The sequence below is a fragment of the Dasypus novemcinctus genome, chromosome 8 (genome assembly GCF_030445035.2).
Source record: "Dasypus novemcinctus isolate mDasNov1 chromosome 8, mDasNov1.1.hap2, whole genome shotgun sequence".
Taxonomy (NCBI): Eukaryota; Metazoa; Chordata; class Mammalia; order Cingulata; family Dasypodidae; genus Dasypus; species Dasypus novemcinctus.
In genome coordinates, this window is record NC_080680.1 from 41,637,893 (window position 1) to 41,665,517 (window position 27,625).

The window sequence follows — 27,625 nt, forward strand, 5'->3', positions numbered from 1 at the left end:
TCAGAACTCTGGAAATTAGTCAAAAGTTTACAAGTGAACAGTAAATAAAGAAAAAGTCAAATTTAAAACTGTAGGAAAGCTTTGTGATATTTTTACTTTGCCCTTCCCTGTCTTAACAGCAGTTTTTTTTTTTTTAAGATTTATTTTTTATTTATTTCTCTCCCCTTCCCCTCTCCCCAGTTGTCTGCTCTCTGTGTCCAATTGCTGTGTGTTCTTATCAGTGGCACCAGGAATCTGTCTTTCTTTTTGTTGCATCATCTTGTTGTGTCAGCTCTCCGTGTGTGCGGTGCCATTCCTGGGCAGGCTGCACTTTCTTTTGCACTGGGTGGTTCCCTTGTGGGGCGCTCTCCTTGCACATGGGGTTCCCCTACACAGGGGACACCCCTGCGTGGCAAGGCACTCCTTGGGCGCATCGGCACTGTGCATGGACCAGCTCCACACGGGTCAAGGAGGCCCGGGGTTTGAACTGTGGACCTCCCATGTGGTGGGCAGATGCCCTATCCATTGGGCCAAGTCTGCTTCCCAGCAGCAGTTTTGAAGACTAAGAAGCTCACATTTCCAGTAAAGGAAGCCCTGGTCCCTGGTTGTAAAGAAAGCAGAGCAGGTCATATTTGCAAATTAAGTATATGTCTGTTCTGAGCAGTCTGAAGGACCGAGACAAGGTAAGCTCTGTTTCACCTATCTCAGAACTCAGGGCGCAAAGCCGCCAGCATTGCTGTAAAACACTCAATCTGCAGCCACCTGGCACAAAGATTATGGTTGAGAGATACAACAGAGCAACTAAAACACCAGAGGAAAAGCTGGGCAGGGTTTCTTTGGGAAATTTGGGCATTCAAAAGCACATATGTATAAGGGGGAGTTTAAAAAGCCATGCACATACTAAGGGGAAGATATATGCTCAGAAAAAAGACCTGAGAAGACCCTAAGCATTCTCCCTGGGCTGATATCGAGGTTTGGTTCAAGCTTAGCTAAGCATTGAAGGAGTGCCCCAGCAGAGAACTGTGAAAATTAAGAAGTGTCTTTTTTGTTTTGTTTTTAAGCTCTTGAAGGTCAAAGAAGTATCTGTCAAAAAACTAGCTGAATACAAGCTAAAGGAACAGATACTTCAGTAACCAAATAAAGTAAGGAATATTGTGTTTACAAAAACAGTTTAAAAAAAATCACTAAACAAACTACCAGTCTTCAACAATCAATCGATCAAACAAACAAACAACAACAAAAATAAACAAGCAAACCTGTAGATGGGGGAGAATCTGTATTCCAGATTCTCAACATTATAATATTCAAATGTCCACATTTTTAAAAAAAAATCACAAGCTACACAAAGAAATAAGAAAAGATAGTCTATTCAAAGGAACAATAACAACAAAAAGCAACAGAAACCATCCCTAGGAAAGCTCCAACATTGGTTTATTATAAAAAGACTTTAAAACAACTGTGTTAAATATGCTAAAAGAGCTAAAGGAAAATATGAACAAGGAACTATGGAAACTCAGGAAAACATATGAACAAAATCAGAAAAACCATAGATAGATATTACAAAAAGGAACCAAACAGATTCACGGAAATGAAAATTTCATTTTAGGGGCTTAACAGCAGATTTGAACATACAGAGGAAAGAATCAGCAAACTTGATACACAATTACAATTATCCAATCTGAGGAGAAGATAAGAAAAAGAGCAAAGAAAAGCAAGCAGAGCCTAAAGGACCTAGGACATAATTATATGGAACAGTATATATATTATGGGAACTCCAGTAAAGGAAGAGAGAGAGAGAAAGGGACAGAAAGATATTTGAAGAAAAAAATTTCCCAAATTTGATGAAAGACATGAACCCATACATTTAGGAAGATCAACAAACTCCAGTTAGGATAAATTCAAAGGAAGCCACACCAAGATCGTAGTCAAACTGTCCAAATCAAAGCCAAAGAGAGAATCCTGAAAGCAGGAAGAGAGAAGCAACTCTTCATGTAAGGTATTCTCAATAAGATAAACAATCTAAAGCCATGGAGTCCAGAAGACAGTCAGATTACAAATTTAAACTGACAGCTATAAAACTGTCAACCAAGAATTCTGTATATGGAAAAACTGTCTTTCAAAAATGAGGGAGAAAAGGGGCATTAACAAGGCAATTGAAAAAAAAAAAAAGGAATATAGACTTTATGTTTTATATCAACATTACATTTCTTGCACTTGATAACCCTACTTAATGAGGGTACATGAGAGAATATCCTTGTTCTTAAAAAAATATACATGGGATTACTAAATGTTCAAGGCGTATGATGGATGCAACCTACTCTCAAATGTTTAGGAAGTAGACAAATGGATGGATAGAAAGACAGAATGAAATTAATATGGCAAATTTGTAAAAAGTTGGTAAGTCTGGGTTTCTGGATAAGGGGAATATTGGAATTTTCTGTATTAGTTCTGTATTGTTTTTGCAACTCTCATGTAAATTTGAAATTATTTCAAACTGAAAAGTTTTTTTTTTAAATGGGAGAAATTAACACATTCCCAAGTAAACAAAAGTTGAGAAAATTCTCTACCACTAGACCTTTCCTATAAGAAATACTAAAGGGAATTCTTCAGGTTGAAATGATAAGACTGTAGACAAAAACTTGAAGCTGTATGAAGAAGTATGCTGTATGAAGTAAGCTGTATGAAGAAGTAAAAAAGGAAGGTAATTGTATCAGCAAATATAAACGCCATGTTTTACTACATGAGTTAAAATACAAATGCATAAAATACAAATGCATCTGTTAAAATCTGTTATTGGGCATACATACATACAACATACAAATCTATGTTATTGGATACACAATTTAATTATGTGATTTATGACAACAATATAAAGGTAGAGTGGACAGAGTGATATAGGAGCAGAATTTTCAAATGCTATTGAAGTTAAGTTGGTATCAATTCAAACTAGATTTTTATAAATTTAGGATATTAAATGTTATTTATGCCCATGGTAAAAACAAGAAAATATCTAAAAAAGGAACACAAAGAGAAATGAGAAAAGAATCAAATGGCTCACTTCAAAAGATTATTTAAACAAAAAGAGAGCAGTAATGGAAGAAATCAAAGTCAAAAAACCTTTAAGACATACTAAAAAAAAGCAAAATGGCAGAACTATGTTCTGCCTAATCAGTAATTACTTTTTTGTTTTGTTTTGGTTTGGTTTTAATAAAGGATATTTATTTGGGGTAGGAGCTTACAGCTATCAGGCCATAAAGCATAAGTTCTTCCCTCACCAAAGTTTATTTTCATGTGTTGGAGCAAGATGGTTGCGGATAGCTGTGAGGGTTCAGGCTTCCTGGGTTCCTCTCTTCCTGGGCTCCTCAAGGTCTTGCTTCTGTCTGGGTTCCCTTCTTCCCAAGGCTTGCTTCTTCCTGGGCTCAGTGTTCCTCTCTTCCTGGGGCTCCAGCTTAAGGCTTCAGCATCAAACTCCAACATCAAAACTCCAACATTAAGAACCCCCCTAATCAGTAATTACTTTAAATGTAAATGACTGAACTCTCCAATCAAAAGGCAGAGATTGGAAAAATAGATTTTAAAAACATGACTTGCAAATACTGTCTAGAAGAGGCTCATTACATCCAAAGACACAAATAGATTGAAAATGAAAGACAGAAAAAGCATTCCATGCAAATAGCAACCAAAAGAAAGCTGGAGTGACTATGCTAAAACAAACCAAAACACACAAAACTGTTACAAGAGACAAAGAAGGACATTATATATTGATAAAAGGATCAATTCATCAAGAAGATATAATGATTCTAAACATTCATGCACCTAACCATAGAGCCACAAAATACATAAGCAAGTAGTGACAAAATTGAAGTGAAAAAGAGACAATTCTACAATAATAGTTGGAAATGTTGCTATACCACTTTGAAAAAAGGTTAGACAGAAGATCAAAGAGGAAATAGAGAATATGTATATATACAGACATATGTACAACACTCCAATCAACAAGAATAGAATACGCAAGGTTTTCATGTACACATGGATTGTTCTCCAGGAGAAACCACATATTAGGTCACAAAACTAGTTTCAATAAAATTTAAAAGATTGAAGTCATGTAAATTATCTTCTCTGAACACAATGGAATAAAGCTAAAAATCAAAAGAAATAGAAAAACAGAAAAAAATTAACTAACACATTCTTAAACAACCAGTGTGTCAAAGAAGATCTCACAAGGGACACTTAAAAACACTTAGCGATAAACAAAAGCAAAAACACAACATAGCAAAAACAACATCCCAAAACATATGGGATGCAGGAAAGCAATGCAAAGGTGGAAATTTATAACTGTATATTCTTACATTTTAAAAAAAGGATCTAAAAAAAGAGCGTACTAAACCCAAAGTGAGCAGAAGGAAATAATAAAGATTAGAGCAAAGATAGATAAAATAGAGAATTAAAAAACAACAGAGAATATCAACAATACCAATAGTTGGTTCTTTGAAAAGATTGATAAAATTGACAAATCTTTAGCTAACCTGACAAAGTGAAAGAGGACACAAATAACTAAAATCAGAATAAAAGTGAGGATCCTCCTACAGACCTTAGAGAAATAAAAAGGATTATAAGAGAATACTATGAATAATTGTATGTCAATGAAACAGATAATCTAGATGAAATGGACAAAATTCCTAGAAACACACAAACTGCCTAAACTGACTCAAGACAAAATAGAAAATCTCAACAGCAATATAATAAGTACACAGATTGAATCAGTCATCAAAAATCTCCCAAAAAAGAAAAGCCCAGAACCAGACTGCTTTACTGGTGAAATCTACCAAACATTAAAAAGAAGAATTAATACTAATCCTTCTCAAACTCTTCCAAAAAACAAAAAAGAAGGAAAACTTCCTGACTCACTCCATAAGACCAACATTTCCCTGATACCAAAGCCAGATAAAGAAATCATATACACACACACAAAAATTACAAACCAATATCCCACGTGAATATAGATACAAAAAATGTAAACAAATACTAGCTAACTGAACTCAAGAGTATATTAAAGGAATACACACCATGACCAAGGTTTGTCCCAAGAAATGCAAAGGTGTTCAACTTAAGAAAACCAATCAATGTAATACACCACACAGATAGAATAAAGGAAAAATGTACATGATCATCATCACTTGACACAGAAAAGACATTTGATAAAATCCAGCATCTTCATCATGATAAAAAAAAAAAAACTCAGAAAACTAAGAATAGAAGGGAACTTCCTCAACATGATAAAGGACATTTATGAAAAATGCAGAGCTAACATCATACACAATGGTGAAAGACTCAAAGCTTTGTCCCTAAGGCAGGAGTTCTCACCTTTTTTTGTCCTATGGACCCTTTACCAGTCAGGTGAAATACTACTGAAAGTATTTACTGCATACATTCATGAGTGAAGGAAATGCTAGATTTCAGTTAGAGGTCAGGAAAAAAAATGGTAAATTGTTTTTTTTTAATTCAAGCTAATGGATCCCCTGAAATCTTTCACGGGCCCCTTGTGGGTCCATGGACCCCTGGTTAAGAATCCCTTCCCTAAGATAAGGAACAGAACAAAACAAGGATGCCCACTTTCGCCACAGCTGTTCAGCACTGAACTGGAAGTCCATGATATTTAATGAGGAAAATGTTCACATAAGAACTGAACCTACAGATTAAAGGTAATCTGGAAAAAATAATTATGAATGAGTGACATTTAAATGTAATCTTGGTGGGGAGTGGGGAGTGGGATATATGGGAACTTCTTATATTTTTAAGGTAACATTTTATGTGATCTATGTATCTTTTAAAAAAAGAAAATAAAAGATAAAAAAAAATAATAGGGGCTGAAGACCAAATATAAATTAAATTAAATTAAAGTCCTGCTCAAAAGATCCAGGCCTGCGCGTGGACTTAAGTCACCGCAGACTGCAGGTGTGATAATGCTGCTGACCACACAGGTTCCAGAGCCTCCTTGTGTGCTGGCTCTGATCCTGCTTGGGGCATTCGTAGTCTCTGGAGATTCATTGGGAGATTTTTCTAAAAGAAGATGCATAGGATGGTATTTTACAGTGATTTGAAATGTGTCATTGGATTAAATGTTCTAGGAACAAGCCAATTGATTCATACATTGTACATGAATATTTGATATGTTCTCAAAACATTGAAAAATACATTTAATGCAAACAGCTAAATTCACAAAAAATCCACATTTCTCTATTTCCTCAGGAAATGATTGCAGCTCTACCACATCACATATGACCTTAACATGATAAACCAATGCATTTCTTGACCTTGGTATTTAAATAAACCAAGTGAATGAATTGGGATAAGTACATTAGAAGTCCATCATTCAAATTTTTGCCTGTAAGGCAGGGAATGGAGTGAGGCACTGGCCAGCGGTTACTTGGGTGCACAGCTCAAGTCTCCCCATTGAGGCAAAAAGGGACCATGGGAGCCGCTTGGCTCTTGGTCACCATCACATGCCATTCAACTGCAGCCAAGAGTGCATCTGAAGACCAGACTAAAGTCCAAATGTCATCTAAAGTATATGTGTAGCATTAGTGTATAAATGTCTATTCCAACAACTTAATTGGATATGAGGAAAACATTTTCTTCCCAAATGGAATTCGTTTAGGATTAAGGGACAATAGTTCAACCACTAATCCTTTATCATCAGTGGATGCCAAAATAAAGAGATGAAAGCTATCACAGTTTACGGAAATTATCTTACAGATACATATTTTTGACTGTTTAATTTGAAAGTTTACATTTTTTATGCTTTGTGTTGGTGTGTAATTTTTGTAGTATTGGTGGCTAATTTTTGTTTAAAATCTTTTTTTTGAATATTGCTTAAATGTTTTGATTTTATGGTAGCAAAGCTTGTATCCAGTGTTTTGCCAATTAATATTATATGCTTGTAATAAAAGCAAAAAAAAACAAAATAAAATAAATGAAACTTAAAAAATAAATAAAATAAAAGTAATCTTGGCTATATGGTTAAAATTCAAAAATAAAGAAAAAAGTTTTCAGGTATTCTGGATAGAAAAACAAGTTGCCTTTTCTACAGTAATATCCAATGCCCCAATATAATAAGATAGTGGCCAGAAAATTCTAAATTAATTGTTCCTAAGTATCATTTTCTTCATGTCAAGATGTTTTTCAGGAACGAAAGCAATAAGCACATATTCTCAATCATTAAAGGAAACAAACATGAAACTCAAAGAATATAGCACTCATAAGTCCTTCCTGATGAAATGAAAGAGAAAACACTGGACAAGGAAATCTAGCTACTCAAAAAATACTAGGAAATCATGAAGCAACATCTACAAAGTTCTGAGGGAAAGAAAATATAACAAGGATATTGTATACCTAGCCAAGTATCCCTTCAAGTATAAAAACAAGGGACAAATATTCTCAGGCAATGCAGCATGCACGAATTCAAGGAATAAAGCACTTATGACTTCAAACAATTACCTGACAATGAAATTCAATCAATCAAGATACTGATTAACTCATGAATGGAGGAGTCACAAGTTAACAGATGGTAATAAGCCCTAAAATCATTTAAATATAGAACTGAAGGAATTAACATAGACTATAAATGTTGGAATCTTTGATAACATAACAACAAAACAGTCAACAAAAAGCAGAAGATGGGTAAAGTGTAAGAGTATTAATTCCCTCATCTTTTATACCACAGTCAATAGATAAAACTTTAAAAATTGAAAATGTAGTTTAAAAATAACTTCTCCAATTTCTTAATCTTTTTTTTTTCCTCCCTTAACTCACATCTCTTGCAAAGAAGCAATTATCTGATATTCAACAACTCCTTTATTCACCCTTCAGGTTCTCTTTTTTGTTGTTATTAGATTCAAGTAAAACTAATTCATAATTATTGAAAATAGCACAAAGAACGTGATCCTATTTTTATTAAATTATTCCTATTTATTTAGATAGCTTTCGTAAGTGCATACAGCAGGGCTTCCAAATTTATGCATGTTAAGAATCCTGTGGAGAGTTTGTCAAAACACCGACTGCAGGATCTTACCCTTAGATACTCTGATTTCAGTACATCCGGGTGGGCTCAAGGACTTGCATTTCTAACAAGTATGCAGCTGATGCTGATGCCGCCACTCAACATACCAAGCTGAGCAACATGGGCAAAGAGAGAGCCTTGAAATTTATCTACTTGTATTTCAACGTAGTGAGACATAGGGTGATTTTTAACTTTCTTCCTGTATTTTCAGATACTTGATTCTTTAAAAAAGTGAATGTTCCATTTTTTCCCACACAATAAAATCACTATTTTCAAGAAGGTTAGAACCCTAACATGTTTATACCTATAATTTATACAAAAGCTTTCTAATCTTTATTCAACTTTTCTTTCTTCCTCTAAAAAGCAGAATCATGGTTTTCTTAATTCACCCACTCTCAAAGGAAAATAAAAGTTTCTCTCTAAAAGAGGACAGAATTGGGAAACGGACTTTGGCCCAGTGGTTAGGGCATCCGTCTACCACATGGGAGGTCCGCGGTTCAAGCCCCGGGCCTCCTTGACCCGTGTGGAGCTGGCCCATGCGCAGTGCTGATGCGCGCAAAGAGTGCCCTGCTACACAGGGGTGTCCCCCGCGTAGGGGAGCCCCACGCGCAAGGAGTGCACCCATAAGGAGAGCCGCCCAGCGCGTAGGAGGGAGCAGCCTGCCGAGGAATGGCGCCGCCCACACTTCCCGTGCCGCTGACGACAACAGAAGTGGACAAAGAAACAAGACCTCTGAGGGGAGGGGAATTAAATAAATAAATAAATCTTTAAATAAATAAATAAATAAAATAAATAAATAAAAGAGGACAGAATTGGCTATAATAATGAAAGTGATATATACTATTTCAAAAAGAGGCACACCATATGTTTCTCCATCCTACTAGATTCAAATTAATATTTAACACCATAATTGTCCAAATACTGTCATTAGTCAGTATCAAAATGTATCCTATCAAAATACATATCAAAATGTAGCCTATCAAAATGTATGAAAAACTGATGTCTACTGTAAGGAGTAAGGAACCAAAATAGTCCCAAGTCAAGTAATAATTTGAAAATGCAGTGACAGTGTTATTATGTAATACTTTTAAAAGTACATTAAACATCAATAACATTTGAACTCTCCTTATACTCCAATATTTCTTGGATCACTATGATCCTTTTAATAAATTACCCCAATCAGGACTTTATAGTTTTGCAAATCAGCTTAATGCCATAAACTCAGATTAAAAAAGAAATTATGGTATGGAAGCTCATAGAATGAATACAATGTTTTGCAACCTAGAAAGAAAGATGTTACCAAAAAGTTATTTGAGGGAAGCGGACTTGGCCCAGTGGTTACGGCGTCTGTCTACCACTTGGGAGGTCCGCAGTTCAAACTCCGGGCCTCCTTGACCCGTATGGAGCTGGCCCATGCGCAGTGCTGATGTGCGCAAGGAGTGCCGTGCCATGCAGGGGTATCCCCCATGTAGGGGAGCCCCATGCGCAAGGAGTGCGCCCCATAAGGAGAGCCGCCCAGCATGAGAGAAAGTGCAGCCTGCCCAGGAATGGTGCCGCACACACAGAGAGCTGACACAAGATGACGCAACAAAAAGAAACACAGATTCCTGTGCCGCTGACAACAATAGAAGCGGACAAAAAAGAACACACAGCAAATAGACACAGAGAACAGACAACTGGAGTGGGGGGTGGGGGAGGGGAGAGAAATAAATAGTCTTAAAAAAAAAGTTATTTGAGGACAAGTGGATCTTATTAATGAGCATATGTCTGGTATGATGGTAACAGAGACCAAGTGTTAGAAACAGGTTGATCGTGTGTCATTTTCAACAGGGAAGTTTAGATATAATTCCATTTAAGGTAAAAATGTCATAGGAAAAGGCAATAAGCTTAATTTAACTGTGTATTCTTTGATATCTTATTACAGCATTTATAAATAAAAGTGTTTCATGTGTAGTAGTAGAAAATCAAGATGCTAACAATTTGTTCAATGGGAATAAGTGCTATTAGGACTATAGTCCAAGGGATTTTAAATATCTTAGTGACCTTTTAAGAAAGTTGGAGTTGAAAATAAACAGAAATAAGATCTCTATATAGAGTATCCAAATTTATACCTAGAAGTAGAGCATGTCAGTTTTTCCTAACTCTCCTTATTTTAACAACTCCCCCCCATAACCCTAAATAAATCGATAAAATTTCAAATTCTGTTCAGAGGTTAAAAGTACTGTGAAGTACTCTGGTCATTATTTATCTGCCAGAGAAAACATGACAGCTCTGTATTTCTCCTCTTTTGAACCAAAACTGTTTAAAATCTCAAGTAAAGGTTTTAGATATTCCTCTAATACATCTATTTTAAAATGTCTAAAAACCATATTCTGTTTCTTAATAATGTCATTTCTTACCAGGATCTGCTAAACCAGTGGTTTCTAACAGTATGTAATCAAATTTCCCCTTCTTCTGCATCAAATTCTCAATAGCTCTAAGGCCATCATCCCTGGAGAATATAAATATATAATATAAAGTTGATTACCTGAATATTTTAAAGTGATCATTACAAATAATTAAAAATTATTAAGTGACTCAAGATAAAAAATATCTTTAGGCATGTAAAAATTTAATTCATGAAGTTTCTAACAAAATGTCATTCCAATATTTACCAATGGAGAGAGGAAAAACACATGCATATACACTGATAGATTAAAAAGAAATCATATGATGAGTTAATACTTTAACTTAGTTTATTAAAATTAAAAGCAGAGGTAACATTACTTAAGTAAAGTAAGTCAGCACATGTTATTTTCACAGTTTTATGAAAGAAAAACATCAACCTCCAAAATAATGATAAAATTTATGAATTACAGTAGTTCAATAACAAGGGTGTCATTAAAAATAATTTCATTCTATTTTGAATTAGTGTACCAGGCATCAATTTTTCTTTTTTCTTCTCGGAGTATCAAAAGTGAAAGAAAATACTTAATGGATTTGCATTTTGGATATTCAAGAAAGCATGTTATTATTTTAGCCTCACTAATACATTTGACCTTAAGTCAAACATCAAGGTGGTAAATGACGTAGAAGAAACTTAATTTCACTAGAATATACAAAATCAACAGCTTGGGTATTAATTTTCATAATTCATTCAATAAATATTTGTGTGACTATTATGTGTCAGGTATTCTTCTAATATCTGTGGTTATATTAGTGAACAAAACACTGTTCTTAGAAGCTTTTCATGATGTGAGCTTTTCTCTTTTTAATATTCATTTATTTTTGTTTTTAAAGAGGTTGAATACTTGGAAATAAATAAGACCAATGATTTATGAAATACAGAATAACATTTTACTTTTGAAAAAAATTTTCATGCACTAGAGATTATTAATTTAATAAACTGACATCAAAACACAATTAAAAAACTCAACAAAAAACTAAAACATTAGAGCAGGCAAAAGAAAATAAATAAGATAGCAAGAAAGATGTTACGAATAAGTCTACTTTCTATTTGAAAATACAGTGAAGCAGACAGCGTAAATTCAATTAAATTACATAAGAAACCCAAAGGTGGAAAAATAAACATTTAGCAATAAACCAATACAACACATTCCTCACTTTACTGAACAGCAGAGGCAACCATTTCCAAGTTCTAGCCACTCTTCGTAGAGTTCTCCATCCTGGCTGATAGCCAAGGATTTCTCTACTGCACTTCCTAGAATAATTGACAAAAACCATTCTTTAGGTTATGTTCATTAGCCAACCAAAAGCAAACCTGAGGTTACTCAATAATGGAGCATATTTCAAAGCAGAAATCAATTTATAACTTTCATTCTTTCATTCATGCAGCATCAATACGGCAATTATACTGCTCTAGATTATTTTAGCTTTTCTTTCTTTTCTTCCAAATAAATAAGAGTATTTAAGCTCCTATAAAAGCAAACACAAAATTAATAAATCAGACCTCTTTCCTCTTTAGGACTCTTCCTTCCCCACTTTCATTTCCTAATTAATAAAGCTATTTTGATGGCATTCTTTTTGTCCATGGTCAACTTTCCTGATAGACTAGTATGTTTTTGTCTATTTCCCCTTTGGTCTCTTAAGGAATTTCCTCATCTATTTTCTTCTTTTCATTCTTCCCCTAAATTCTTTTTGTTTCTATTAGACAGAATTCCCAGTATGAGTAAGAGCCCTAATTTGTTTTGAGGAAGTTTGGCCAAAGTATTATTTGCTCATTTTAAAATTAAACTTTAGTCAATACACATAGTTTCCTAACAATACTCACTTCAGAAAGATAAAGTGTATCTGAGTTGTTATCATATAAGAATGACTTAAAATGTTTTACTTTTCCTCCAATAAAGAAAAATATCAAAGCCAGGCAAGTGTTCTAAATATTCAGTAAAGCAAAGAGACAAAAGAGACAAAAATTGAAAGGGACCCAAATTCTAAGAATGTAGAAAAACAGGCTGAATTAATAATAAATGTAACCAGGATTAATCACTGTTCAATGGAAGTTCAGTTATAAAGAAGCAAAAATGAAAGATTAAAACAAAAAACCTTAGGATTTTTATTTTGTCTAACAATCTTCTCTCTTCAGTTTTTCTGAAAGGAAGGAACAGTAGTTAAATCAGAAACATATGACTTAACAGGTTTCCCATCCTATTCATAAAACCAAGCTCCTTTACTAGTTTAATCTACAACTAAAAAATATGGACGTTTTAAGAACTATTCTAACACGAATTTCATTTTCTAGGTTATAACTAGGCTTTTATTAAAATTTATACTTGTGAAGGAAAACTCCTATAAAAGTAACAAAAGTATCCAGTCTAACACTGCTATACAGATTTTCAACATGGTCCAACACAAAGTCAAAAATTTAGAGTTAAGTGCATGTATTTCTATAGATAATTTAAGCTGCTTGAGGGTGGACACTGTATGTTTAACTTATTTTTTTTTTATTATTTTTAAATCTTCAGTTTTAAGTGCTTTGCAGATAAACATTCAACAAGGTGAATTTATAATAACTAAAACATTTTCAAATATTTTTTATAACTTACAATAAACAAAAAAGTCAATAAAAAAGCACCTTTCTAGTTCTTGAAAAAAACTTCCTTTCATATGTTTAGATTTTTACTTCTGGAGTTATTCACTTTACATATAAATCTAATTTAATTCTCTTGTTATGAATACCACAGTTATCAAGTATAAAACTTTATAGAAACCATCTGATTTCAGTATCCCAAAGTTGTCCAAAGTTCTATAGAAACTAACCTAATTTTTCTGAAACTATCCATATCAATATGTTTATACTATAATACCTTGCATTTTCATTTTTAAATATATGGAGTATCAATTCACCAGTGAAATAAACTGTCCCATAAATTCTTGCAGGATAATATTCATTGAACTTTACTTACCTTCCCCAAATTCATTCAGAATAACAGCTATTCTTTTACTATGTTGCTCTGTCAAAATGTAGTTCAGAAGTGTTGTCTTCCCAGCACCTACAAAATATATTCACTTTAAATAACAAAATTCAGAGACTAATTTTAAAGGCACAAAAAAGATATAAAAAGGGCCAATGTTCTTGAGAATTTGCGTACTATTTTTCAAATATTATTTAACTATAATATAGAAGGGTCTAGAGGAAAAGATTAAAGCATGCTCTGAAAACTGTTACAAAATACCTCATGTAGACATAAAATCTTATATTTACTAACACTTCTGTAAGTCAAAGTTTTTTTCAATGTCATATGACCAAAAGAATATGCCCTCCTTATAATACAATATTATAAGAGCATCTGAATTTTCTATTAAATAAGGAAATATTGAAGTAACAGATTACAAGGAATAAAGTATAAAATATAAGAAATATTTCAATACATTTATATGATGACAATGTTTCTTGACCAAAAATACATGGTCTACTTCTCTAAAATTTACAATTTATCTTCTACTAAAACAACTAATATTAACCAGATTCAAAATATGACTGATGATATGGTTACTTTTTGTATGCTTAAAACAATCTATAAAACTGATTATATATTTAAGAAATGGGGAATAGGGGCAGGAAATATTAACAATGGACAGAATATTCAGTGTTCACAATGATCAATTCATTTTGTTACACTAGCTTCATCCAGTAGGTGGCATATTAAACCTAAGATGTTCAGCTCAAACAGAAAAAATTTGCCTTAACTGTGAATGATAAACACCAAGGTTCATAGAGGGAAAAAAAAAACCAAACAAACAAAACTGCAATAGTAGTGTAGTACAATTTATGAATGTATAATTTATTTATCCACTTTTCTGCTGGTGCACATTTGGGTTGTTTCCAGTGTTTTGCTATTACAACAGTGCTGCTAAGAAATTTCACCCGTAAGTTTGTAAAGATCATCTGGGTACATCTGCATGTTTTCTAGGATATATAACAAAGAATTAATGCATATTAGGATAGTAATATCTTCAACATTTTTAGATTACATTCTTTAAAAGCTTTTGAAGAGATGGAAGGTGTATGTTTACAGTGCTTTAGGAAGCTCAACATCACAAAAGTGTGATGTGCAGAGTGGAAGGGAGCCTAAACTAGTTCAAGTATGAAATAAAGAAATGAAACAGGGTGGTGGTAGTGAAAATTCAAAGGAAGGGGTGGGCATAAAAGACCTTCTAGTAGAATTACCTAGGTTTCAAAATTGACCATATTATAAAGAAAAAGACTTTAAGACATAGTTCATTCATTCCTAAATATATACCATGGATATGCTGGCCTTGGTGAAAAGTGCCTTCATGGAGCTTAGAGACATTAAGGGAGTGGGGGATGGAGAATTCCTATCAATAGAAAGACACTTATGTTATAGGCTGATACACACAATACAAGATGAACAAGATGCTATGGAGTACCTAGGAGGGACATCCAGCCAGAGAAATGATAGTAAGAAAAGGATTCCAGGAGCTAAAATATTTGGTAATTGTTAAAAGTAAAATTATTTCAATATGACTGGGCCAGTCTGGAAAGTTAGAGAGGCTGGCAAGAGCCAGATCATGAAGTTCAGACTCTCAGACTCATGGTAAGAATATGAACTTTAACCACTATGCAAGCTGCTAAAAGCTTTAAATCAGGGGTTCTTAACCAGGGTCCATGGTTAAGAGGGGTCTGTGAGCTTGAATTTAAAAAAATCAACTTATTATCTTTATTATCTCTGATCTCCAATGTTGAGTCATAAAACAATCTACTGCTATCTTCTGAAAAGGGGTCAGTGGAACAAAAAAGGTTAAGAACCCTGCTTTAAATTAAAACGTATTTAAAGGGCATGACAGAATTAAACTGACATTTATATAAAATCATTAGGGCTAAAATATGGAGACTATATTAAAGGACAGCAAGATTCTAAACAAGAGAGGGTTTAGTCTTCCAGGTGGTTGGGATCACAGGAACAGGAGGAATGGAGGGAATGATGACAAATGAAGTTTTAGACATGTGGTGTATGAGATGTCCATGAGATGTGGAAACAGAGACTATATCTGTGCAAAGCTATAGGAGGGGACTTAAAAAGGAGAAAACAGAAAAGAAGGTGGAAAAAAAATCATATGCAAAATGTGATGGAAGCCAAGGGAAGAGTGTTTCAAAAAAGAGAAAAGTATCCATAATAAGGAATGAAAATATCCTCTAGATTTCACAACAGGAAGGTTGCTGTCATTAGTCCTCACTTTTCTGCTGCAGACCATGCTCTCCAAAGGTCTACTAACCTACCAGTGAGAAAGATGGGGAAAGCCAGAGAGGCAAGTCTGAAGTAAGCTGTTTTGGACAAGGAACTTGCTCACCTTGTCAGTAGGGTACCCTCTGAATGACAGTGGAGAAATTATTAAAAGTAAATTCCTTCATAAAATTAGTTCTGAATAAAAACGGGAATAAACTTAAAATCTACAAAGCAAAAAAGGAAAACACTAGTGATCTTATTATTATGCAAAAGGTGCTAAGTGCATCAAATTTGTTCTTGTCCCTAAAAACATTTAGGAAAGAACACTATTTCCCCTGAACAATTTGCACCCTTTTAGAGGTGGCCATATATTTATTCTAGCCCTTCTACTGAACTGTAATGTTGTAAAATAATATTTATCAAAGTTTTCTACTGAAGTACTTCTATTTTAAGCATATAAATCTTAAAGAAATCCCAAGTTTACAAACCTACTGTTTCGAGTATCCCTTAGTGCACTCCCAAACATCCTCAGTTCTGGGAATTTATCATATTCCAAGAGAAATAAAGTCTTTGAGAGCAGAGATTTTATTCCTACTTTCTCCCACAATTTTGCAAAGAGACATAAAAAAATGTTTGAGATAGGAGTACATTCCACGAGATACTGGGAGAGCTGGTCTCGTGAGGAAGGGAAATCTACTGAGGCGTGCCCCTCGTGTATGGGCATTTTATATCCTGGATATCTTTTAATGGCCATAGACTTAGAAGGAAGATGCTTCCCGCCCCATTTTGAAGATGAGAAAACAAGCTCAGATACGTGGCCAGCATTTATTTACATTTTCATGTATTGAAAATGACGTTCAGAAAGGTAAGATAACTTGCTAGATGTCACTCGAATAACTAGGAACGGGTCCGGTAATTAACCAGCAAAGCCAGGATCTGTTTCAAAATGCGAGGCTAACTCTCAGTCTCACTCGAGACCTGTTAATGTAGGCAGAGGGTCCGGGCATCATTAACTCCCGAGATGAGGAGCAACCCATACCGGGAGCAAGTGATCCAGCCCCCTACCTCAGAGACTTTTGCTCTCACCAAGAGCCCCGAAACCTAAGAAGAGGCACCATCAGCTCCAAAAATCCCGGGCTCACGACATTTTCTGACCGGGATGGTTAGTTACCTAAATACCCGGTGATAATTGTGACTGGGATCTTGGCGCCGGGGCCAGACTTTTCTTCTTCCTCGCTATTCTTCGTTTCAATGGGGACCAATTCGGGACAATCCTCCTCCGCTTGCTCCTCTTCCTCATTCATCGCGTCATTTGCCTGTAACATCGTGGCTTACCACGCACCTCCTCTCCAGTTTAGGAACCGGAAAGGAATTGAACCCAAATGCCCAAACCGCAAGCACGCTCGAAAACTGAGGCGCGCCAGGCCGGGTCCTGGCGTCATCACAACGCGACGCGCAGCTCCTTCCGATCCCTGCCGAATTACCTGAGCTCCGGCTGAGGCCTGCCTCAGCCTGTAGCCACGCCCCCTGGAGCTACTGGCCACGCCCCCAAGGCGTGCTTTCTGCTTAATCACAGTAACCAGGCCCGCCCTGACGCTGTCATTGCAGTGCTGGACACCTGCAGCGGTAACAGCTTTTAGATGTCTGGTCAGGCTGGTTGGACTGCAGACCGGGTAGCCTGGCCTGAAGAGTTTCCACAGGGTGTAGACTTGAAATTTTTCAGTCTCATGAAAGACAGTTTTTTTGTTCGTAGGGGAAAGAATGAAAAGCTATACCACTGCAATGTTAATTGCAATTTTTCTAGCTAATATTAATTTCTTACACATCAAATGAGTATAAAATAATACCTCATTGTGGTCTTGATTTGCATTTCCTTCGTTATTTTTTTCAAAGTGTACAGTCAATGGTATTTGGCATAATCATTATTAGAGCATTTTCATTATTCCAATAATAATACTAATAAAAACCAAAAAAGAGACACTTATTACCTCTCAATCTCTCTATGCTTCCCCTGCCTTACAAAGCTGCTATTCTCTTTCCATCTCTCCAGTTTGTTTGTATTTATATTTCATAAAAACAGTCATATTACCCACGTGCATATTTCACATGAGGTTTCGCTACATTATACAATCCCAAGTTAAATATTTTAGCTTTCCTTCTAGTAATATACATGTCCTTAGACTTTCCCTTTTCAACCACTGTCATACTCATATAATAGTTCTGCTAGTTGCAAACTCTATGATGCTTTCACCATTTCTATTCATTTCCAAAGATTTACAAACAACCTTTTACCAATTCTACATAGATTAACCCTCAGCTTTCCATTCTCTACCCTCAATATATTTTCTGGTGACCTATATTCTAATTATTATCACCATGAGTTTACACAATATATTTAGTTCATAATAGTGCAACCAAAAGTATTTGCCCTTTTTTGTCCGGCTTATTTCACTTAACATAATATTCTCCAGATTCAGTCATGTTGCCATGTGCTTCTCGGTTTCATTTCTTCTTACAGCTGCATAAGATTCCTTTGTTTGTATACACCACAATTTGTTTATCCATTCATCATTTAATGGACCCTTGGGTTGTTTCCTTCTTTTGGCAATTGCGAATAACACTGCCATGAACATTGGTGTGCAGATGTCTGTTTGTGTCACTGCTCACAGTTCTTCTGGGTATATACCTAGTAGTGGTATTGCCAGGTCACATGGCAAGACTATATTCAACTTCCTTAGGAACTGCCAAACAGTCCTTCACAGTGGCTGTACCATTCTACACCCCGACCAACAGTGAATAAGCGTTTCTATCTCTTCACATCCTTGCCAACACTTGTCGTTTTTCAATTTTCGACTTTTTAATAGTGGCCATTCTGTTAGATGTGAAATTATACTTCATTGTAACTTTTTTTTCCTCTTCCCTTCGTGCTTCTCCCCTGGTTGTCTGCTCTCTGTGTCCATTCACTGTGTGTTCTCCTGTGTCCACTTGTATTCTCGTCAGTGGCACAGAGAATCTGTGTTTCTTTTTGTTGCGTCATCTTGCTGCATCAGCTCTCTGTGTGTGTAGCCCCAAAAGTGCAGGCTGCACTTTTGTTGCAAGGGGTGGCTCTCCTAGCGGGGCGCATTCCTTGCATGTGGGGCTCCCCTATACCAGGGACACCCCTGTATGGCATGGCACTCCTTGCGCACATCAGCACTGCGCATGGGTCAGCATCACCACACGGGTCAGCAGGCCCTGGGTTTGAACCTTGGACCTCCTATGTGGTAGGCAGATGCTCTATTCATTGAGCCAAATCCACTTCCTCATTGTAACTTTGATTTACATTTCCCTAGTCGCTAGTGATACTGAACATTTTTTCATGTGTTTTTTTGTCATTTGTATTTCTTCTTTGGACAAATGTCTATTCAAGTCTTTTGCCTATTTAATTAGGTAGTTTGTCTTTCTATTGTTGAATTGTAGTATCTCTTTATATATCATGGATATTAAATCCTTATCAGATATGTGATTTCCAAATATTTTCTCCTATTTAATGCATTGCCTTTTCACCCTTTTGACAAAGTCCTTTGAGGTGCAAAAGTGTTAAATTTTGAGGTGGGCCCATTTATCTATTTTTTTCTTTTGTTGCTCATGCTTTGGGTACAAGGTTTAGGAGACTACTGCCTACCACAAGATCTTGAAGATATTTTCATAAATTTTCTCCTAGGAGTTTTATGGTTGTCATTTTTACATTTTAGGTCCTTGATCCATTTTGAGTTAATTTTTGTATTAGGTGTGAGATAGGGGTTCTCATTCTTTCTTTTGGATATGACTAACCAGTTCTCCCAGCACCATTTGTTGAATAGACTGTTCTGGCCCAGCTGGGAGGGCTTAACAGCCTTTTCAAAAAATTTCTTGACCATAGATATGAGGATCTATTTCTGAGTTCTTTATTCGGTTCCATTGGTCAATCTGTGTGTCTTTATGCCAGTTCCATGCTGTTTTTACCACTGTAGCTAAGTATTATGTTTTAAGGTCAGGAAGTGAGAGTCTTTCAATTTCATCCTTCTTTTTTTAGTACTTGGGGACCCTTACTCTTCCAAATAAATTTGATAATTGGCTTTTCCATTTCTGTAAAAAAAAAAAAGTCTGTCACTATTTTTATTGCAATTGCATTGAATCTGTAAATCAGTTTGGGTAGAATTGACATCTTAATGATACTAAGCCTTCCAGTCCATGAACATGGGAATGTCCTTTCATTTATTTAAGTCTTCAGTTTCTTTTAGCAATGTTTTGTGGTTTTCTGAATACAGGTTCTTTATATCCTTGGTTGAGTTTATTCCTAAACATTTCATTCTCTTAATTGCTATTGTAAATTGCATTTTTTTCTGATTTCCAACTCAGATTGTTCATCAGTAGTGTAGAGAAACCCTACTGATTTTTACATATTAATCTTGTATTGCTGAACTTGAGTCTATTAGTTCTAGTAGATTTGTTGTGGATTTTTAAAAGATTTTCTAGATATAGTATCATATCATCAATGAATAGTGAAAGTTTTACTTCTTCCTTTCCTATTTGGGTACCTTTTATTTCTTTATCTGGCCTAAATGTTCTAGCTAGAACTTCTAGCACAATATTGAATAACAGTAGTAACAGTGGGCATCCTTGTCTTATTCCTGATCTCAGTGGGAAAGCTTTCAGTCTTTCACCATTGAGTACAATGCTAGCTGTAGATTTTCCATATATGCATTTTAACATGTTAAGAAAGCTCCTTTCTATGTCTATCTTTTGGAGTGCATTTTTTTTTTTAAATGTGCTACCAGGGATTGAACCCAGGACCTCATACAGGGGAAGCAGGCTCTCAATCACTGAGCTACATTTGTTCCCCAATGAGACAATGCAGTTGTTGTTTTCCTCATTTGTTTGTTTGCTTTTAGTTGGTACCAGGTATTGAACCCAGGACCTTGCACATGGGAAGCAGACACTTAATTACTTGAGCTACATCTGCTCCCCATTTTGGAGTACTTTTATCAAGAAAGGATGCTGTATTTGGTCAAAAGCCTTTTCTTCATCAATCAAGAAGATAATGTGATTTTTTTCTTCTTCAATTTATTAATGTGGTTTATTACACTGATTGATTTTCTTGTGCTGAAACCACCCTTGCATACCTAATCATGGTGTGTAATTCTTTTAATGTGCTTTTGCACTAGGTTTGAAAGTAATTTGTTAAGGATTTTTTTTTACTATATTCATTAGCAGTATTGGCCTGTAATTATCTTTCTTTGTAGGATCTTTATCTGGATTTGGAGTTAGGGTGATGTTGGCTTCATTTTTATAAGTTTAGTAGTGTTCTTTCCTGTTCAGTTGTTTGGAAGAGCTTGAGCAAGACTGGTATTAGATCATTTTTGAATGATTGGTAAAATTCACTTGTGAAGCCATCTGGTCCTGTGCTTTTCATCTTTGGGAGGTTTTGATAACTCTTTCAATCTCTTCACTTGTGACTGGTTTGTTGAGGTCTGCTATTTCTTCTAGGGTCAGTGCAGATTGTTCCTGTGTTTGAACTAATTTGTCCATATTGTCTACATTGCCTAGTTTTTTGGCATCCAGATGTTCATAGATCCTCTAATGATCTCTCTTATTTCTGTGGGGTCAGTGGTTATGACCCCCTCTCATTTCTGATTTTATTAATTTGCATCTTCTTGCTTTTTTCCTTTGTTAGTTCAGCTAAGGGTTTGTTGACTGTTGATCTTCTCAAAAGAACAAACTTTTTTGGTTTTGTTGATTCTATTTTGTTGTTGTTGTTGTTCTTGATTTCATTTATTTCTGCTCTGATCTTTACTATTTCTTTCCTTCAGCTTGGTTTGGGATTAGTTTGCTGTTCTTTTTCTCATTCCTTCTGGTGTGCAGTTAGATCTTCAATTTTAGCTCTTTCTTTTTCATCTTCTTCCCCTTCCCCTCCCCTCCCCTCCCCTCCTTCTCCTTCTTGTTCATTTGTTTCCAGAGTCCTAGTCCAGTTCTCTTTGGACAGGACAAAATCTAGATTTTAACTTTCATTGGCTAGTAAACCAAGTTTCAGAGATGTGACTTGGGGAGAGGAAGGGGAAAGCTTCCATCGAATCCCCTAAGTTAAGTAAGAAATATATATAATACTTAACTGTCTTATGTATTTCCTTGCTATCATGTGTTGGCCAACTTAACTGATATACTCATTGATTTATACAATTGCTTTCAATTCTATCTAAACACAGCAGACTATAATTAAATAAGAAAATTACATAAGACTCCATTGGAGCATACATAAGGCCATGATACTTAATGGATCACCACTTCTTGGAAGAAGGAAGACATCCAATGTCCAGTTCACAGAGAAAGCTTTTGACTAGTGATCCAGTAGGTTCTCCATTCTTCAATGAGGAAGGTGGTGCCCATATTTTTAGAAATCCATACAAAGCTCACGTACAAGAAGAAAGTACATCCTAGAGTTGTAACAGGTATGAACATTGAAGGCTGTCATTTTCAAGTATGAAAGTTTAGTGTTTTATTATCCAATCTGTGTAGTAGATATAACTAGTGGCTGAAGTCATGGAAATTAACAAAAGCCCACCAAAGACATAAAGAAATCATAATTTAGGTAGTAGCAAGTTTAAATGTGGGAAAGTCTGGAAAAATTTATGGATTAGATCATGCTTCTCTACAAAACTGCATTAATTTGTTCAAACTGAAGTTTTGTCTCACAACACTGCTGTCTGTTGCATGGTATTCAGAATAAGGAAGAGCCACAGCAAACCACACAAGGAAGCTTAATTAGGTAATAGAACTAGTAAGTAAGGTTTGCCTCTGACATTGTGGCATGGCTGTACCTCCAGAGAAAAATTAGAAATGGCCCCTTTATACCAAATAAGCTTCACAGATGAACAAGAACATATTGTCTCTAATTTTTTTTTAACAGAGCCTTTCACCTAGGTACCAACATGCATGGCTCATGGATGACACAAATCGACATTATTTACTTCTGGTGTGATGTAATATTGTGAATTGTTATATAGCTGAAGAAAATGGGTATTTGGGAGCCAGCATTTAGCTTAACTTACATTCTAGGTATGTATATAAGTTATAAGTCTGTAAGTTGTTATGGTTCCAATATCTGTATCGGAAAAGTGACAACAGTTTTACTATGGAAGCAGCAGCTCTGCTTAAGTTCTGTTTAACATGATAAGAGTTCTAGGTCTTTTCTCTTTAACACAATTTAAAGAAAGTGTTTAGTAGTTTGATCAGCATCCACATTTCTCATTTCACTTGATGTGCACAGTCAATGTGGGAACTTAAAAAAATTACCAACGAGTTCAGAGAGCTAAATTGATCCCACGGTTATAGCAAAGTCTGACCCCAAATTGTATTTGTAATACAATTACAAATTGTATTTGTAATACAGCATGCCTTTCTTGCAATTTGGGGAGTGGCAAACTAAATCTACCATTGCCAGAAGCATTGTTACAGTTTTCTGCATATTAACTAAAACACGCACATTTTTAATGTTCGTGGTAAATGCAGTTATGACCTTGGCATCCTTTAAGAAAGCACATTAAGCTTCAATATAGAAATGCTTAGATTACACTTGTGCTCATGTAATAATAAAACATTTGCTCTTTTTTTAAAAAAGATTTTATTGTATTTATTTCTCTCCCTTTCCCCCCGCCCCCACCATTGTCGTGTGTTCTTCTGTGTCCACTTGTATTCTTGGTGGCACCGAGAATCTGTGTCTCTTTTTGGTTGTGTCATCTTGTTGCATTAGCTCTCCGTGTGTGTGGCACCACTCCTGGGCAGGCTGCGCTGCTTTTCTCTCGCCAAGTGGCTCAGTGCGGGGTGCACTCTAGTGCATGGGGCTCCCTTGCATGGGGTCACCCCTGTGTGGCATAGGACTCCTTGCGTGCGGCAATGCCTCACATGGGCCAGCTCACCACACAGGCCAGGAGGCCCTGGGTTTGAACACTGAACCTCCCATATGGTAGGCAGATGTTCTCTCAGTTGAGCCACATCCACTTCCCCATTTGCTTTTTTTGATCTCATACATTCTCTCCTCAGATGTGGCCTATCCCTTGTGCACTTGAAGCAAACTTTGGCTATGTGGTTGGCCTTGCTATCTCACCACTCTAGATATACTGGAATAGTAAGCGACTTACATACAAGAACAATTAGCTGCAGCAAAGGGAGAATATATTTCTTTGTGCAGATTCCACAGAGACTGTGCAGAAATGTGTATGGTCAAAGCCAAAGCAGTTCCATTTACAGCACTGTTGTTTTTTCATATATATATATATATATATGGAAACATGATGTGATTGGAGCTTTTAAAACTATGAAACCCTGAGAGATTGCATCTTCTTGAAAAATAAAGTATTTGTAATAGACTGTAGCTTGAGATGCTGGTTGCTGCTCCTTGGACCTTTAAGAAACATTCTTAACGATATAGAATTCTGAGGGCAGTTTTTCGGTTTGTTTTTTTTTCCTCCCTCCAAGTTTAAAACTGATTCATTATCTAGAAGAGGTCTGTGAGTAACTGCAGCATTCATGTGCTCTCAGAGAGAAATAGTTTCCTTGGCCGCTGAAGGTGTTTCTCACGTAATCAAACAATTTATACATCTTGATCCTATTCTACCTTTTTAAAAACTTATATTTTTATTATTATTGTTATTATTTTACTGTGTGTTTCTTTGGCATTAAAACGGCTATAAAAGCCTCATCAACAACCGTCTTCAATCCCTTCTGGGTTAAAGCTGAACATTCCACATAGCAGCAAGCTCCTATCTCTTCTGCTAGCTTCTGTCCTTGTTCCACACATACAGGTTTTTCTTTCACGTATTCAGTCTTGCTAAAGTTTTGGGGTCATCTCGGAGACCAGTCTGAGTTCATATTAATAAAAAGGGTACATTTGGTGCACATTCCTTAAGTTCTGGCACCCGCTCCTCCTCCACGTTTTGAAAGGAGGCTGGATTTACCACAGAGAAGCATGTAAGGAAGACTGCCTCAGGTGGTCATAGGCTTCCTGCCCGGCCCTGACACAGAGTCCAGGAGGTACGGCTTGACCCCACGGTGACGCCACCTGCGCAGTGCTCGAGGACAGTGGGTAAGAGCTCCCCGGGAAGGCGTCGTTGGCATAGCTCAAGAGTAGGCACGTGTTGCCCACCGCCCGTCACCGACCACCACTCACTGGAGCATCAGCGCGCCGCGCACCGGGCGGGTGAACCACGCCGAGGCCGGCCTCGGGGAATGCCCTGCCCCGGGCTCAGCCCAGCCAGCCTGGGGGGTCCGCCCTCCATGCAGCGCGGACACACACACACACACACACACACACACACACTGCCCTCCATGCAGCGCGGACACACACACACACACCGGCCATGTTCAGCTTCTCCCCTGCCGAGGGGAGGAGACGCAGAGCCCTGGGCGCTGCCGCCACCTCTGTAGCCGCCTGGGTCCCAGCGCTGGCCCCCTGCCCCCTCCACTGGGCGCCCACGCCCTCTCCTGACCCAGCCTTCCCAGGAGGATCCCCTGAGTCATAAGTTCTTTCTTCTTTTTAAATATAAACATTGAGGGCTATAAATTTCCCTCTCAGCACTGGCTCTGCAGTGTCCCATAACTTTTCATATGTTGTGTTCTCATTTTCATTCATCTCAAGATATTTACTCAATTCTCCTGCAATTTCTTCTTAGAGCCACTGATTATTTTAGAGTCTGTTTAATCTCTCTGTGTTTATGCATTTTCCCTTTTGCCATCCATTATTGATTTCCAGCTACAGTCCATTATGATCAGAGAAAGTGTTTTGTATAATATCAGTCTCTTTTTAAATCTCTGCCTCCCCCCCCCCCCCCCTTTGCGCTTGCTTGTTGTCTGTTCTCTGTCCATTTGCTGTGCATTCTTCTGTTTTCTTCCACTTGTCTCCCTTTTTGTTGGGTCACCTTGCTGAGTCGGCTCTCCGCGGTGCTTGCCGTCTGATGGCACTCTGCAGCATGCAGGTGAGCCTGCCCTCACAAGGAGGTCTCCAGACGCAAACCCAGAGGCTCCCATGTGGCAGACAGGAGCCCAACTGATTGAGCCACAGCTTCTTCTAATATCAGTCTTTTTAAATTTATTGAGAACTGTCTTGTGACCCATCATATGGTCTATCCTGGAGAAGGATCCATGAGTGCTTGAAAAGAATTTATATCCTGCTGTTTTGGGGTGCAACGTTCTATAAATGTTTGTTATGTCTAGTTCAATTATATTATTCAAGTCTTCTGTTTCTTTATTGTTCCTCTGTCCAGATGTTCTATCCAATACTGAGAGTGGTGTAGTGAAGTCTCCAACTATTGTTGTTGAGACATCTATTTCTCCCTTCAGTTTTGCCAGTGTGTACCTCATGTATCTTGGGGCACCCTGGTTAGGTCTATAAATATTCATCATAGTTATTTCTACTTGGTGAATTGCCACTTTTGTTAATATATAATGACCTTCTTCATCCCTTATAGCAGTTTTGTATTTAAAATCTATTTTGTCCAATATTAGTATTGCTACTCCAGCTCCTTTTTTAGTGACTATTTGCATGGAATAGATTTTTCCAACCTTTCACTTTTAACATGGTTTTATCCTTATATCTGAGGTGAGTCTCTTGTAGACAGCATATAGATGGCTCATATTTTTCATCCATTCTATCAGTCTATGTCTTTTAATTGGAGTTCAAGTCATTAACATTCAATGTTATTACTGTAAAGGCTTTACTAACTTCATCCATTTTCTTTGTCATATCTTGCTATTGTCTGTATTTTTATCCATTAAACTACCCTTCCGAATAATCTTCATTTCTACACTCTTCTCCATGTCTCTCACTCACATTTTTTTCCTTTTAGGCTGTACCACTCCCTTTAGTATCTCTTGTAATATTTGTCTTTTGGTAACATACTCTCTCAGTGTTTGTTTGTCTGTGAAGACTTTAAACTCACCCTCATTTCTGCCCCTGCTCCCTGGATGGCTCCCTCATCTGCTCGTTGTCTACTCACTGTGTCTGCTCATTGTGATCACTTGTTGTCTGCTTGTTGTGTTGGCTCATCTTCTTTAGGAGGCACCTGGAACTGAACCCAGGACCTCCCATGTGTGAGGTGGGTGCCCAACTGCTTGAGCCACTTCTGCTCCCTGATTGTTGTGTTGGCTTGTCTGCTCATTGTGTCAACTCGTTGCATCAGCTCATTGCATCTGCTTGTCTTCTTTAGGCAGTATCAGGACCAAACCTGGGGCTTCCTATGTGGGAAGCAGGCAACCAACTGCTTGAGCCACATCTGCTCCCCTCACCCTCATTTTTGAAGGAAATTTTGCTGGATACAGAATTCTTGGCTGGCAGTTTTTCTCTTTCAGTACTTTAATACATCATACCATGTTCTTTTTGTCTTCATGGTTTCAAATTAGGTTGTCACTTAATCTTATTGAGTTTCTCTTGTATGTCATGCTTTGCTTTTCTCTTGCTGCTTTCAGAATCCTCTCTTTATCTCTGATATTTGTCATTCTGAATAGTAGATGTCTTGGGGTAGGCCTATTCATATTTATTCTTTATTCCTGGATATTGATATTTTTGTCTTTCATAAGGGTTGGGAAGTTTTAGGTCATTATTTCCTCAAATATTCTTTCTGTCCATTTTCCATTCTCTTCTGGAACACTGATATTGCATATGTGCATTTCATGTTGTCATTCAATTCCCCAAGACCCTGTTTCATTTTTTCCATTCTTGATTGTTGTTTTTGTTTATTTGCTTGTTTTTTTTAAGGAGATACCAGGGATCAAACCCAGGACCTTGTACATGGGAAGCAGGCACTCAACCACTTGAGCTACATCCACTTCCCCATTTTTTCCATTTTTTCTCTTTCTATTCTCATGCTTTTTCCATTTCAGATGTTCTGTC

The 27,625-nt window shown here is 36.6% G+C and overlaps 1 protein-coding gene and 1 pseudogene across 1 annotated transcript in view; both read right to left on the reverse strand.

Annotated features, from left to right (window-relative positions):
- ZNG1A (Zn regulated GTPase metalloprotein activator 1A) overlaps nt 1-17,205 on the reverse strand; it is a 49,172-nt gene extending 31,967 nt beyond the window's left edge. Inside the window, exons 1-4 of the mRNA XM_004459393.4 lie at nt 16,895-17,205; nt 13,441-13,527; nt 11,642-11,738; nt 10,438-10,529 (exon numbers count right to left, since the gene is read on the reverse strand). Coding sequence (XP_004459450.1) covers nt 10,438-10,529; nt 11,642-11,738; nt 13,441-13,527; nt 16,895-17,048 — 430 coding nt within the window. The 5' untranslated portion in view covers nt 17,049-17,205. The remainder of the gene's footprint in view (nt 1-10,437; nt 10,530-11,641; nt 11,739-13,440; nt 13,528-16,894) is intronic.
- Nucleotides 17,206-24,390: 7,185 nt separating this feature from the next.
- LOC105746204 (rho-related GTP-binding protein RhoQ pseudogene) lies at nt 24,391-24,886 on the reverse strand (annotated as a pseudogene).
- Between the last annotated feature and the right edge of the window lie 2,739 nt (nt 24,887-27,625).